The 13772-nt window shown below is 51.2% G+C and overlaps 1 protein-coding gene across 3 annotated transcripts in view; it reads left to right on the top strand.

Moving 5' to 3' along the window:
- DNAH10 (dynein axonemal heavy chain 10) overlaps positions 1–13772 on the top strand; it is a 117579-nt gene that overhangs the window by 74662 nt on the left and 29145 nt on the right. For all 3 annotated transcript variants that reach the window (XM_084761997.1, XM_084761998.1, XM_084761996.1), the window contains exons 46-53: positions 3393–3545; positions 6551–6811; positions 7908–8080; positions 8770–8863; positions 9902–10069; positions 10617–10805; positions 11497–11668; positions 13376–13579. In XM_084761997.1, the coding sequence (XP_084618123.1) occupies positions 3393–3545; positions 6551–6811; positions 7908–8080; positions 8770–8863; positions 9902–10069; positions 10617–10805; positions 11497–11668; positions 13376–13579 (1414 nt within the window). The remainder of the gene's footprint in view (positions 1–3392; positions 3546–6550; positions 6812–7907; positions 8081–8769; positions 8864–9901; positions 10070–10616; positions 10806–11496; positions 11669–13375; positions 13580–13772) is intronic.

The following is a 13772-nucleotide window of genomic DNA, read 5'->3' as shown; positions in this document are numbered from 1 at the left end:
GCTACCCTCACAGCACACCACGGACCTTGCCATATGTCTATATGCGTATATATGGATTGCGGAGTAGACACAAGTCAGAGAGGCCACAGCAGAGCTCAGGAGGTCTCAGAAGAGGCTTGAGGGTCTGTCTGCTTGAGGATAAAGAACCTCATCAGTGCCAGAAGGGAGCTGCTGGGGTCAGGGTTGAGTGCAAAGTGGTAAATTTGTAGCTGCCAGGTGAAAAGGCTGAACTGGGTCGGGAAACAGCAGGCCAGGGCCAGGGCCAGACAGCTGAGTACTCTGTGTCAACAGAAGGGACAGAGCCCAGTCAGCAAGTCATTGGTTCTTGGTGCACACACCAGGTATTTACCCCGTTAGGTCAGGATGCACAGTACTGGGGGGTCCATCACTTTATGGGCCCAGATGAGCGAGTTACCCCCTCTGTCTGGTCTGGTATATATGCTAATCCTTTGGCCTGGTTTCCCTGACATCATTTTAGTAGTCATGTGCCCCTCCCATGGTTTTGGTTCTCCCCAATAAACATATAGGGTAGTGCATTCATTTATCAGTCTGTGCTGGATGGGTTGTCCCTGACCGATTGTACCATTTCTAGGTCCCCCCCCCCAACCCAGGGGTTATAGAAATCCTCTCCTCAAATAAACTCAAAAGTAGCTTGTCACATGGGGTCTCTTAGGACGGTGTTCCTATACACCGGTCTTATACAATGTGGAGCCCCTTAGAGCGAACACAGCCTGAGCTCAGCACATGGCCTTGCCAGCACCTCTCTCTCACATTCTGCCAGACTACATGGGCCACGCAGGAAAGCCTCCGACCGCCTTGATTGGGCCCAGGCTGCGGGTGATGGAGGGCCACCGTGGAGGGTGTCTGCCGCGTTCTCTGTCATCCTTTTGTGCATTTGAGAACTTGGTCAAGTGTGGGAAGGTTTGCTATGCACAGGGCCCCGGGCCAGCCACCAGCGTAGGGCCAGCTGCAGCTCACACAGCAACTCTCTGGGGCCTCACAGAGGGCCATGCAGGTGGACATGAGGCACATGAGGGTGTACCAAGGTGGCAAGGAGGATGACGGGTCCCTCCTTCACACACTGTCACGCCAAGGGACCTCTTCATGCTCTCTGCGCCCCTCATCTGGCTTTAACGGTTTCTCTCTTCCCACAGTCTGCTTTGTTGATTCTGTGCATCACTGCGCTTTTTTCCTCCTATGATAAAAGCGCATGACCACAGCAGCTTATAGAAGGAAGGGTTGATTTGGGCCTTATGGCTCTGGAGGGTAAGAATCCATCTCAGCCAGGCACAGTGGTGCACACCTGGTAAATCCCAGCACCTGGGAGGCAGAGGCAGGCAGATCTTTGGAAGTTCAAGGCCAGCCTGGACTACAAAGGGAGTCCAGGACAGCCAAGGCTACAGAGAGAAACCCTGTCTAGAAAAACAAAAACAAAAGAAGTCCATCCCATCATGGGAAAGTGTGGCGCCCCAAGCACAGGGGTGCTGCAGGAACAACTGAGCACTCCTATCTCAGGCTATCAGCAGGAAATAGAGAACACCAACTGGGAACGGCAGGTGTTAGAGCCTGCTCCAGCAAGGCCACACCTCCGAAGCTCCCCCAAACAGTGCCAACAGCTAGGGACCAAGTATTAAAACGCCGGAGACTTATGGGGGAGCATCTCATTCGCACCACGACAGTGACAAAGACCCCAATTCATGTTTCAACTTTGGAACCTCAGAAGACAGAGACAGTTGGGTATGGTGGCTCACGCTTTTAATCCCAGCACTCCGAAGGCAGAGGCAGGTCTGTCTCTGGGAGTTCTAGGATAGCCTGGTCTACACAGTGAGTTTCAGGACATCTAGGGTGACAGAGAGAGACCCTGTGTCAACGAGCAAGCAAAGAAGCAGAGATGTCCCCTACTTCCTTCTCTGGTGCTTCCCATTCCGTGTCCCTTCTACTCCTGTGGCTTCTGGAAGCCACATGGACCTCGGGGGCAGGAGGTGCCCCGCTGGGCTTTACGCCGCAAGGAATGTTGGATGGATCAGGCCCACCAGCCTGCCTTCCCTCATGCAACGTGGCGCGTTTAGCTTTGGCGTCAGAGTGGAGCGCACAGGGCTGGTGTTAGAAACCTGAGGGACATACAGGTCTGTGGAGACCTCAAGAGGAAGCCCCGCTCAGAAACTTCCATGTGTCAGCGCTTCCCTAGGACCCTGCCCCTCAATGGCTTCGAACACACACACACACACACACACACACACACACACACACACACACACACACACACAGAGAGAGAGAGAGAGAGAGAGAGAGAGAGAGAGAGAGAGAGAGAGAGAGAGAGAGCCAGTTAGCCCATATGCACAAATACTCATGGGCAGGTGGCTGGGAGGACATTTTAAAAGTCAGCTGTTCCCAAAGAGTGGTCCACAGGCTGACAACTTAGGTACCAACTGAGAAGTTGTTTAAACACATCGCTGACTGAACCCCAGCTCTAGGCAGGGGTCCCTGAGCTGTATGGCACAGCAGTCCACCTGTGGCTGATTATGAGCATCTGTGTGTGGGGGGTAGGGAATGCCCTGTCCATGTGTGTGTATGGGGACATCTTCTCTCCAGCTACGAGGTCCAACAGGGACCCTCTGGCTCTCCATGCCTTCTTTGGTCATTTTATTAATGGTCAGTTGCCTCGAAAGCTATTTATCTTTCAAACTCCTCGGCCACGTAGAGTGTTCTAGCAGACGTCATTAAGGTCATCTTCCAGGCTCGGGAAAGGTCAGACGGTTGCCTGTTGGGAGGCCACCCAATTAGAACAGCATTTTCCCTTCTTACATACCATATGACTTTTCTTTCTAATCACCCGGCTAGAAAGGACCAAGAAATGATTCTACTCGTGTCCAGCTTGATGAACCAAACGGGTATTAATGGGAGTCACTTCCAGAAGTAGGGTGGCCTTGGGGGGCAATAAACTGGTTGTATATCTTAGGGAGGGGTGGGGGTGGGGGTCAGAGCTTTCCAGCTCTCCACCCTTTGATGAGGGGGATGCTAGCAGGTCCAACCTTGTGAGGGTTTCCCACTTCAGGACACTGCAGCCTTGGGGACAGCATTCCACAGCCTGCATTATCCCAAGGCTCACAAGTGGCAACCTGGAATGTCACAGAGGGGCAGACAATATTGTTACTGTTGAGACAGGATCTTGCTGTGCAGTCCTAGCTGGCCTGGGGCTTGCTATGTAGGTGAGGCTGGCCTTGAACTTACAGAGCTCCTCCTGCCTCTGTCTCCTGAGTGTGCCCTTACGCCTAGCCCTGGCTTTAGTGCTAAAAAAAAAAAAAAAAAAAAAGATGAAGCACAGAGCCACGTCCATCCTAGAAATGTTAGTTTGGAAACTGGTTAGCTCACGGCTCTCTGTTCTGCCGCAGATTGTGCTGATGGTCAGTTTCTCCTCGCGCACCACATCCCTGGACATCCAGAGAAATTTAGAAGCCAGCGTGGAGAAACGGACGAAGGATACGTATGGGCCGCCCATGGGGAAGCGTCTGCTGGTGTTCATGGATGACATGAACATGCCCAAGGTGGGCAGGGCTTACAGAGGTGGGGTAGGCGGGTGTGTGTGGAAGTTCCTGTCTTTTGTTTTGGTTTGTTTTTTTGAGACAGGGTTTCTTGGTGTAGCCCTGGGCTGTCCTGGAACTCACTCTGTAGACCAGGCTGGCCTCAAACTCAGAGATCGGCCTGCCTCTGCCTTCTGAGTGCTGGGATTAATGGCGTGCGCCACCATATCTGGTGGAAGTTCGTGTCTTTTAAATATTTTTATTTTTTAAGCCAGGCGTGGTGGCGCACGCCTTTAATCCCAGCACTTGGGAGGCAGAGGCAGGTGGATCGATGTGAGTTCGAGGCCAGCCTGGTCTACAAAGCGAGTCCAGGACAGCCAAGGCTACACAGAGAAACCCTGTTTCAAAAAAAATAAAAAAATAAAAAATAAAAAATAAATATTTTTATTTTTTAAGGCTAATTTTATTTATTTATCTATTTATTTATTTTTGTTTTGTCTTTGTTTTTTGTTTGTTTGTTTTTGTTTTTTGAGACAGGGTTTCTCTGTGTAGCCTTGGCTGTCCTAGACTTGCTTTGTAGACCAGGCTGGCCTCGAACTCACAGCGATCCGCCTGCCTCTGTCTCCCAAATGCTGGGATTAAAGGCATGCGCCACCACGCCCGGTTAATTTTGTTTGTTTTTATGGGTGTGTACCTGTGTGTATATGTGATGCCACATGTACTCAAAAGAAGCCAGAAGATGATGTCAGGTCCCCTGGAGCTGGAGAGATGGCTCAGAGGTTGAGAGCACTTCCTGATCTTCCAAAGGTCCTGAGTTCAATTCCCAGAAACCACATGGTGGCTCACAACCATCTATAATGAGATCTGGCGCCCTCTTCTGGTGTGCAGGTGTACATGCAGGCAAAATATTGTATACATAATAAATAAGTCTTAAAAAAAAAAAAAAAAGATGTCAGGTCCCCTGGAGCTAGAGTTATAGGTGGTTGTCAGCTGCCTGACATGGGCCTGGGAACAGAAGTCTGAACTCACTGGAAGAGTAGCAAATGTTCTTTTTTTAAAGATGTATTTATGTATTATGTATTATATGTACAGTTTTCTGCCTGCCTGCATGTCTGTACTCCATAAGAGGGCACCAGATCTCATTATAGATGGTTGTGAGCCACCATGTGGTTTCTGGGAATTGAATTCAGGACCTTTGGAAGAACAGCCTCTGAGCCATCTCTCCAGCCTGCACGGTGTTCTTAACCACTGAGCCATCTCTTTAGCTCTGAGCACATGTGTCTTTAATCCCACACAGTGTGGGAGCCAGCTGAGGGTGTCAGGTCGTCAGTGTTCCACTCACACAGGCCTCCTCACTGTGTGGCATGGTCTCCTATACCCTCCATCCACCTGCACACCCTTCCATCCTCCTGCCCACCCATCCATCCTCCTGCCCACCTGTCCATCCTCCTGCCCACCCATCCATCCTCCTGCCCACCCATCCATCCTCCTGCCCACCTGTCCATCCTCCTGCCCACCCATACATCCTCCTGCCCACTCGTCCATTTACTACACACCCATCTGTCTATTCATCCACTCATTCAGCCAACCACCCATCGATTTTTCCACCCATCCATCCAAATACATACATACACATTTTCCATCCATCCATCCAACCATCCGTCCATCCATCCATCCAAATACATACATACCCATTCTCCCATCTATCCATCCATTCACCCACCCATCCATCCAAATATATACATATACATTCTCCATCCATCCAAATACATACATACCCATTTTCCACCCACCCATCCATCCATCCACCCACCCACCCATCCATCCATCCACCCATCCATCCATCCACCCATCCATCCATCCATCCATCCACCCATCCATCCATCCACCCATCCATCCATCCACCCACCCACCCATCCACCCATCCATCTACCCATCCATCCATCCATCCACTCATCCATCCATCCATCCATCCATCCACCCACCCACCCACCCATCCATCCATCCATCCATCGATCTACCCACCCACCCACCCATCCATCCATCCATCCCACCCACCCATCCACCCATCCACCCACCCACCCACCCACCCATCCATCCACCCACCCACCCATCCACCCACCTATCCATCCATCCATCCATCCACCCATCCATCCACCCATCCATCCATCCATCCACCCATCCATCCACCCATCCATCCATCCATCCACCCACCCACCCATCCATCCATCCACCCACCCATCCACCCACCCACCCATCCATCCACCCATCCATCCATCCACCCATCCATCCATCCATCCATCCACCCACCCATCCACCCATCCATCCATCCATCCACCCATCCACCCATCCACCCATCCATCCACCCATCCACCCATCCACCCATCCATCCACCCACCCACCCATCCATCCACCCATCCATCCATCCACCCATCCACCCATCTATCCATCCATCCATCCACCCATCCACCCATCCATCCATCCATCCACCCATCTATCCATCCATCCATCCACCCACCCATCCATCCATCCATCCATCCACCCATCCATCCATCCATCCATCCATCCATCCATCCATCCATCCACCCATCCACCCATCCATCCATCCATCCACCCATCCATCCACCCACCCACCCATCCATCTATCCATCCATCCATCCATCCACCCACCCATCCATCCATCCATCCATCCATCCACCCATCCACCATCCATCATCCATCCACCCATCCATCCATCCATCCACCCATCCATCCATCCATCCATCCACCCATCCATCCATCCACCCATCCGCTCCATTTGCTGAACTTCTCCCAGGAAGCTAGTGATGTGCGGTGTGTAAGCCTCAGCAGCTGCTGCCCTCATGGAGTGCGCAGTGTAGTGAGGAAGACAGAAAACCTCGGGCATGAGTGGACAGCCGTAGACCTGAGAAGCTTTGTCAGGCCAACCCAGAATGCTCATAGGTCGGCAGAGCCTTGCCAAGCTCTGCTTTTTGAGACCACACTTTCTCTCTCCTCCGCACACCCGCCAGGTGGACGAGTACGGCACCCAGCAGCCCATCGCCTTGCTGAAGCTGCTGCTGGAAAAGGGCTACCTGTACGACCGGGGCAAGGAGCTCAACTGCAAGAGCATCCGGGACCTGGGCTTCATCGCTGCCATGGGCAAGGCGGGAGGGGGCCGCAATGAGGTGGACCCCAGGTTCCTGTCACTGTTCAGCGTTTTCAACGTCCCTTTCCCATCGGAGGAGTCCCTGCGCTTGATCTACTACTCCATCCTGAAGGGCCACACCTCGGTAACCGGGCTTTCCCCTCAAGGAGGACAGGCTGGGTGGGAGAGAGCGCAGACCTGATTTATTTGCCCCAGAGTGGGGTCTCTGCACTGAGGGCTCTGGCCAAGCGGGGAGGGTCAGGTGTGAGGAGCGGGAGGAACAGCGAGCCTCCCTGGCCTGAAACTGTTGAACCACAGATGATGTCATAGCCCCACCTATCCCAACATCAAAGGGTTGAACACCATGCAGGGCATGTCAGAGCAGGTCGGACAGTGAGCTGCACACATACTTTATTTGTTTTTTTTTTTATTTTGTTGTTGTTGCTGTTTTTGTTTTTTTTAAGACAAGGTTTCTCTGTGTAGCCTTGGCTGTCCTGGACTCACTTTGTAGACCAGGCTGGCCTCAAATTCACAGTGATCCACCTACCTCTGCCTCCCGAGTGCTGGGATTAAAGACGTGTGCCACCACGCCTGGCTTGCACACACACTTTTAAAAATGTAAAAATTGGGGCTGGGGAGATGGCTTAGAGGTTAAGGGCACTGACTGTTTTCCAGAGGTCCTGAGTTCAATTCCCAGCAATCACATGGTGGCTCACAACCATCTGTAATGAGATCTGGTGCCCTCTTCTGGCTGGCAGGCATACATGGACGCAGAACATTATCTACATAATAAATAATTTTTTTTTAATGTAAAAATTCACACAATCTAAAATTCATTATTTTAACCATTTTAATGCATGCGATTCTGATGCTCTTGATCCATTCAGTTTTGGTTAAGTGTTTTCACTTTGTGAATAGAACTTTTTTCTTTCTTTCTTTCTTTTTATCCAAAGAAAACTTGTGCTCACTACAGGATTCCCTCCTTCCCAATCCCTGGCAGCCATTAACCTGCCTCCGTCTCACTGGCCCCCTCTGCTGGTGGCGGTTCACATTGACGGCTTCTAGAGCCTGGCTTCTCTCACTTAGCACCAAGTCTTCAAGATTCATCTGCATGACAGCGTTTCATTACTTTTCCTAACCAAATACTATTCTAGCATGAAAACACCACATTTTGCTCATCCATTCTCTTTCCGATAGACAGGGTGGGCCTTTTCATTTTGTTTGTTTGTTTGTTTGTTTAGACCTTTAACGAGAGCATCGAGGGCGTGAGCAGGAAGCTGACTTTGTGCACGTTAATACTTTACAAGAACATAGTTCAGGATCTGCCTCCCACCCCTTCGAAGTTCCATTACATCTTCAACCTTCGAGACCTCTCCAGGGTTTTTAACGGCCTTGTCCTCACTAACCCAGATCGGTGAGTGTTGGGGGCTGCTTGTTTTAATAAAATATGCCCTAAATGTATGTTAGGACTTACCAATGACTCAGATGGCTCAAAAAAATGTGCCAGTGAGGCACCTGGCCTCCTTGATCGTATGGATTGAGAAACAGGTAAGTGTTGAGGTTCTCAATCCCATTGGGGGGCCGAGCAACCCTTTCACGGGGTTCGCCGAAGACCACTGGAAAGCACAGATATTGACATTATCACTCATAACAGTAGTAAAAATACAGTTCTGAAGCAGCAACAAAGTCATTTTATGGTTGGGGATTATCACAACCCTGGAGCCCTGAGTGTCCTGGAACTCAGTCTGTACACCAGGCTGGCCTCGAACTTAGAGATCCACCTTCCTCTGCCTTCTGAGTGCTGGGGTTAAAGGCGTGCGCCAGCACACCTGGCGGGCAAGGCTGATCTTAAGTTCACACCTCTTAGCATGGAGGCATGGGCTTTGCTGATTATGTGACTGACAGGAAGGCTCCGTTTCTTCCTCACAGTAGGATGAGCCATGGGGTGATGACTTTGTGACCCCTGTGTTTAATTTGCTAGCTTCTTGCTGCAAAGGGACAGAGAGGCTTTTAGGGGTGTGGCTCTTGTGCTCCCCCACCCACAGGAGCCCCTTCCTCCCAGGGGATCTCTCTACCAACATCACTGCCCTTCTCCTCACGTAGGTTCCAGACGGTGTCCCAAATGGTAAGGGTGTGGAGAAATGAGTGCCTGCGGGTTTTCCATGACCGTCTCATCAACGAAGTAGACAAGCAGCTGGTGAGCATGCGCAGCCACCTTGGTGGGCGGGGAAACCCCAGGCAAGGTAGAACACCTGCCAGTGGGGCCCTCGGGAACTTGGGACCAAGCCTGATAAGCTGAGCTCCATTCCTGGGCCACACAGTGGAAGGAGAGAACTGATGCCCACGTGTTATCTTCTGCCCTCCACATGTGCCCCTTACCACAAATACACAAGCAAATGTAATTCAGAAAATAAAACACCACCACCACTAAGATGACAACAAAAAAAAGGGTTTAGAAAAAACAGAACTAACCGGGACAGTGCTGGCACACTCCTTTAATCCCAGCACTTGGGAGGCAGAGGCAGGCGGATCTCTCTGAGTTCAAGGCCAGCCTGGTCTACAAAGAGAGTCCAGGACAGCCAAGGCTACACAGAGAAACCCTGTCTCAACACTACCCAAACAAAACAAAACAAAACAAAACCAAAACAAACCTGTGTCTTGTGCTGGAGAGATGGCTCAATGGTTAAGAGCAACGGCTGCTCTTCCAGAGGTCCTGAGTTCTGTTCCCACCAACCACATGGTGCCTCACAACCATCTACACTGGGATCTGATGCCCTCTTCTGGTGTGTAGACACACATGCAGATAGATCACACACACATAAGTAAATAAATCTTTTTTGTTGTTGTTGTTTTTGGGTTTTTTGTTTTGTTTTGTTTTGGGTTTTTTGTAGACCAGGCTGGCCTTGAATTCACATCGATCCATCTGCCTGTGCCTCCCAAGTGCTGGAATTAAAGGTGTGTGCCACCACCCCAGCATAATAAATCTTAGACAGAGAGAGATAGAGAGAGGGGGGGGGGAGAGAAGTGACACTAATAAAGTTTCACTAAAATAATATTTTATAAAAAGAAGAAAAGATGGAACCAATGTATTGTTCATCAGGATGCTCACAGCAGGACAGGTGCCACCGGGGAAGGTCTGGGCAAGTTATCCCATTGATAATGGCAAACTGTCTTTTCCCCAGCAAATGGATGCAACTGTGGATATGCCTGGGGCCTTAACCACTTTTGTTTCAAGGTGCAAGACCACATAGGGAACCTGGTGAAGGAGCACTTTAAGGACGACTTCGAGGTAGTGATGAGGGATCCCATCCTGTTTGGGGACTTCCGGATGGCTCTGCATGAGGACGAACCGCGCGTGTATGAGGACATCCAGGACTATGAGGCCGCCAAGGCACTGTTTGAGGTGTGGACCGCCCACCCCCAGCTCTGTCCCCTCAGGATGCCGCCCGCCCAGGGTTTGGGGTGTGTTAGCTGGCTCCAGCAGCTCTCCTGTCTGTAATGGGCTGCGACTCACTCTAGCAGTTGACACCCAGCAGACCCGAGATTTATTTTATTTTATTGGTTTTTTTGAGACAGGGTTTCTCTGTGTAGACCAGGCTGGCCTTGAACTCAGAAATCTGCCTAGCTCTGCTAGATTCATTTTATTTTTAAGTGTGTGTGTGTGTGTGCGCGCGCGCGTGTGTAATTAGACATTTGTGAGCCACCTGATGCGAGTGCTAAGGACTTCACTTGGGTCCTGGGAAGAGCGCCATCCCTCCCTGTTCATGCCCAGCCTACTGCAGCCTCGTTGTCAGAACCCAGGTCTCGGCCCCCCAGGGCCTAATGATTGCATTACTTCCTCAGCCGTGGATGCTGAGGAAACACGTCTCTCCCCATTTCCATTGCTCCTGGTGTGAAGCGGGGAGTCTGCCTCTTAAAATGCAGCGGGTTTATGGATTCTTTCCACTCAGGAAATCCTGGAGGAGTACAATGAGGTCAACACCAAGATGAACCTGGTGCTGTTTGACGATGCGCTGGAGCACCTGACGCGCGTGCACCGCATCATCCGAATGGACCGAGGCCACGCCTTGCTGGTGGGCGTGGGCGGCTCCGGGAAGCAGTCCTTGGCCAGGTTGGCAGCCTTCACAGCGGGCTGCGAGGTGAGGAGGTTCCTGTTTAAAGAGTAGGAAGCGAGACCACTTGCTTCTGTCCCGCACGTTCACCTGAGTTTGCAAAGCGTCTAACTTGCAGCGGCAAAAGTCAGACACCAGCTGCGCCCGTGAATTTAGAACTGTGGGAACACAGCCAGGGCACGGCCAAACCTCAGAGGAGCCTTGGGTGCCATTGGTGGCTGTCACAATTCAGCTCTTGGAGTAGCTACAAGCTCCAGGGGACTCACGGCCTTCCTATGGTCTCTACAGGCCACCTGCATTATGTGGTTCACTTACAGACATATAAACACACGAGCGCGTACACACACGCACACGCACACACACACACACACACACACACACACATCAATATAAATCTTTTAGAAAAGAGAAAGCTGGTTTGCAGAGCTATAACATGAGATGGCAGAGTTCCTCCTGTTAAGTGTGCCCACGGTGTTTTTAGACTATTTGCAGCCCTGTGTGACCATCACCTGCCTTTGCTGTTGCAGGCGTCCCGCTTTCCCTCCCCGTGACTCCCAAGACTGCCAAGTCCCTTCCTCGCCTTCCTTTCTTCAGACATGTGTTCTAAGTAGGAGCGCGTGCAGCGCACCCAGGACGCTTGTCAACCATCTGGCCTCCCTGCCTGGGCTCCTCATGTGCCTTCCCCAACTTCATCAGTCGCCCCTGCTTGCTTCCCCAGGTGTTTGAGATCCTGTTGAGCAGAGGCTACTCAGAGAACAACTTCCGGGATGATCTGAAAAACCTGTACCTAAAGCTGGGGATAGAGAACAAGACGATGATCTTCCTGTTCACGGACGCTCACGTCGCTGAGGAGGGCTTCCTGGAACTCATCAACAACATGCTGACCTCAGGTACTGCCCACCGCCGGCCGCCCATCTGGCAGGAATGTCCTGTCCCAGCCACTGAGTCTGAGACAAGGTGATGAGGGTGAGAAAAAAGAGCTGACACATAAAGAATCTGGAATCAGGCAGTCTGGGCATCTCTGATGGAGAAACCATGGTACCCCAGAAGCTGAGCATGTTTTGTTGAGCAAGGAGGCAGATTTAGCCAATTTCCATAGGGACGGTCTCTACAGAGGAGCAGGCTCCAGGCTGTAAACATCCGGAGGCAGAAGACGGTGGTAGACGTGTTCTGCCCTCTGGCAACATTAGTATTCAGACCAGAGGACGGCTTTGTTACCCTCCCCCGCCTGCTGGGGTGGGGGGGCTCAGGCATTGGTCCTTGGCACGGCCATGTCCATGCCAAACAATGCACATATACTCAGGATTTCTTGCTCCCTACATTGGAGGGTCAGAACACCAAGGTCATCATCCTTAGCTACATAACAAGTTCAAGGCTAGCCTGGGCTACATGAGAACCTGATTTAAAACACACACACACACACACACACACACACACACACAAAAAGGAGTAGGTTTATTTGGCTCATAATCCAGGTTTAAAGTGCATTATTTTAGAAAAAGTCACAGCAATAGGAGCCGGTCACAGCACATCTGCGGTGGGTGGCAGAGAGAAACTAATGCTGCCTGCTTCCAGCTTTCCCTTGCCATGTAGAGTTAAGGGACCCTCAGCCTAGGGAATGGTGCTGCCCGTGATGGCCTGAGTCATCCTCCATTAATTAACAGACAACCAGTCAGCTAAGACTCTCTTCCCAGGTCGTTCAACACTGTGGCAAGCTGACGTTTTAAAACTTACCGGCTCTAAGAGAAATATAGGAGATGGGGAAATAGAAGGACCCAGAGGGTCCTAGAAACCTACAAGAACATCATGATGGGTGGATCAGGACCCAGGGGCATCTGCTCAAACTATTGCACTAACCAAGGACAATACAAATAGTAAACATCAAACCCCTAATCTGATCTAACCAATGGACAGGACATTCTCCACAGTTATGTGGAGAGCGGGGACTGACTCTGACATGAACTCTGGTGCCCCATATTTGACTACCTTCCCCTTGGTGGGGAGGCCTGATGGCACTCAAAGAAAGAATAAGCAGGCTACCAAGCTGAGACTTGATAGCCTATGACCATATAGTGGGGGAGGAGGTCCCCCTTGGTCTTATAGCTAGGGGACGGGAATAGGGTGAAAGCAGGAGGGAGGGAGGAACAAGTGATGGGATAACAATTGAGGTATGATCTTGAATAAATTAAATAAATAAATAGATAGATAGATAGATAGATAGATAGATAGATAGATAACTGGCTCACTCCCCTCAAGCTGTGACCATGCAAACTGCCATTAGCATTGTCAAATGTTTGCTAGAGGCCAGATCCCCTTGGTGGGAATCCCTGCTCTGAGAGCCACATGTGTACCTGAGCTTGGATGCCCAGAACAGTCCTCAGAGTAGGCAGGGGACAGTCACTCCCCATCCTGAAGGGCCAGGGACCACTTTGATCCTGGGTGAGTGAATGTGTGTTGAGTCTGGACCCCAAGCCCCACTCTTCCACTGTCACCGACTTATCTTCCCATCATGCCTTGCTCTGTCACCTCCTTTTGCACTCAGAGAGGCCAGAACTCAGGATGTGAATGCTAACTCCCCTCACATCCTTGTCCTCCAGGAATTGTGCCTGCGCTCTTCGCTGAAGAAGAAAAGGACAACATCCTCAGTCAGATCGGGCAGGAGGCTTTGAAGAACGGCATGGGCCCGGCCAAGGAGTCCGTGTGGCAGTATTTCGTGAATAAAAGTGCCAACAACCTACACATTGTCCTGGGCATGTCACCAGTGGGAGACACCCTGAGGACCCGATGCAGGAATTTCCCAGGTACCTTTGAGCCGAGCCTATAAATCCTTGACCCTTGCTGCAGCATGGTGTGTGCTCTGGGGACCTGCCACATCAGCAGGGTCACATAGAATGTAGCACTAAGTTGAAAGTTGGTCCTGCGCTGTAGGTACACCTTCCTGGTTCCTCTCAGTCCCCCCCACCCCCCACCCCTTAGGCGTGGCTCATGTCCTCC

This window comes from Acomys minous (genome assembly GCF_964271855.1).
Source record: "Acomys minous genome assembly, chromosome: 16".
NCBI lineage: Eukaryota > Metazoa > Chordata > Mammalia > Rodentia > Muridae > Acomys > Acomys minous.
This window is presented reverse-complemented; position numbering and strand designations above follow the sequence as displayed.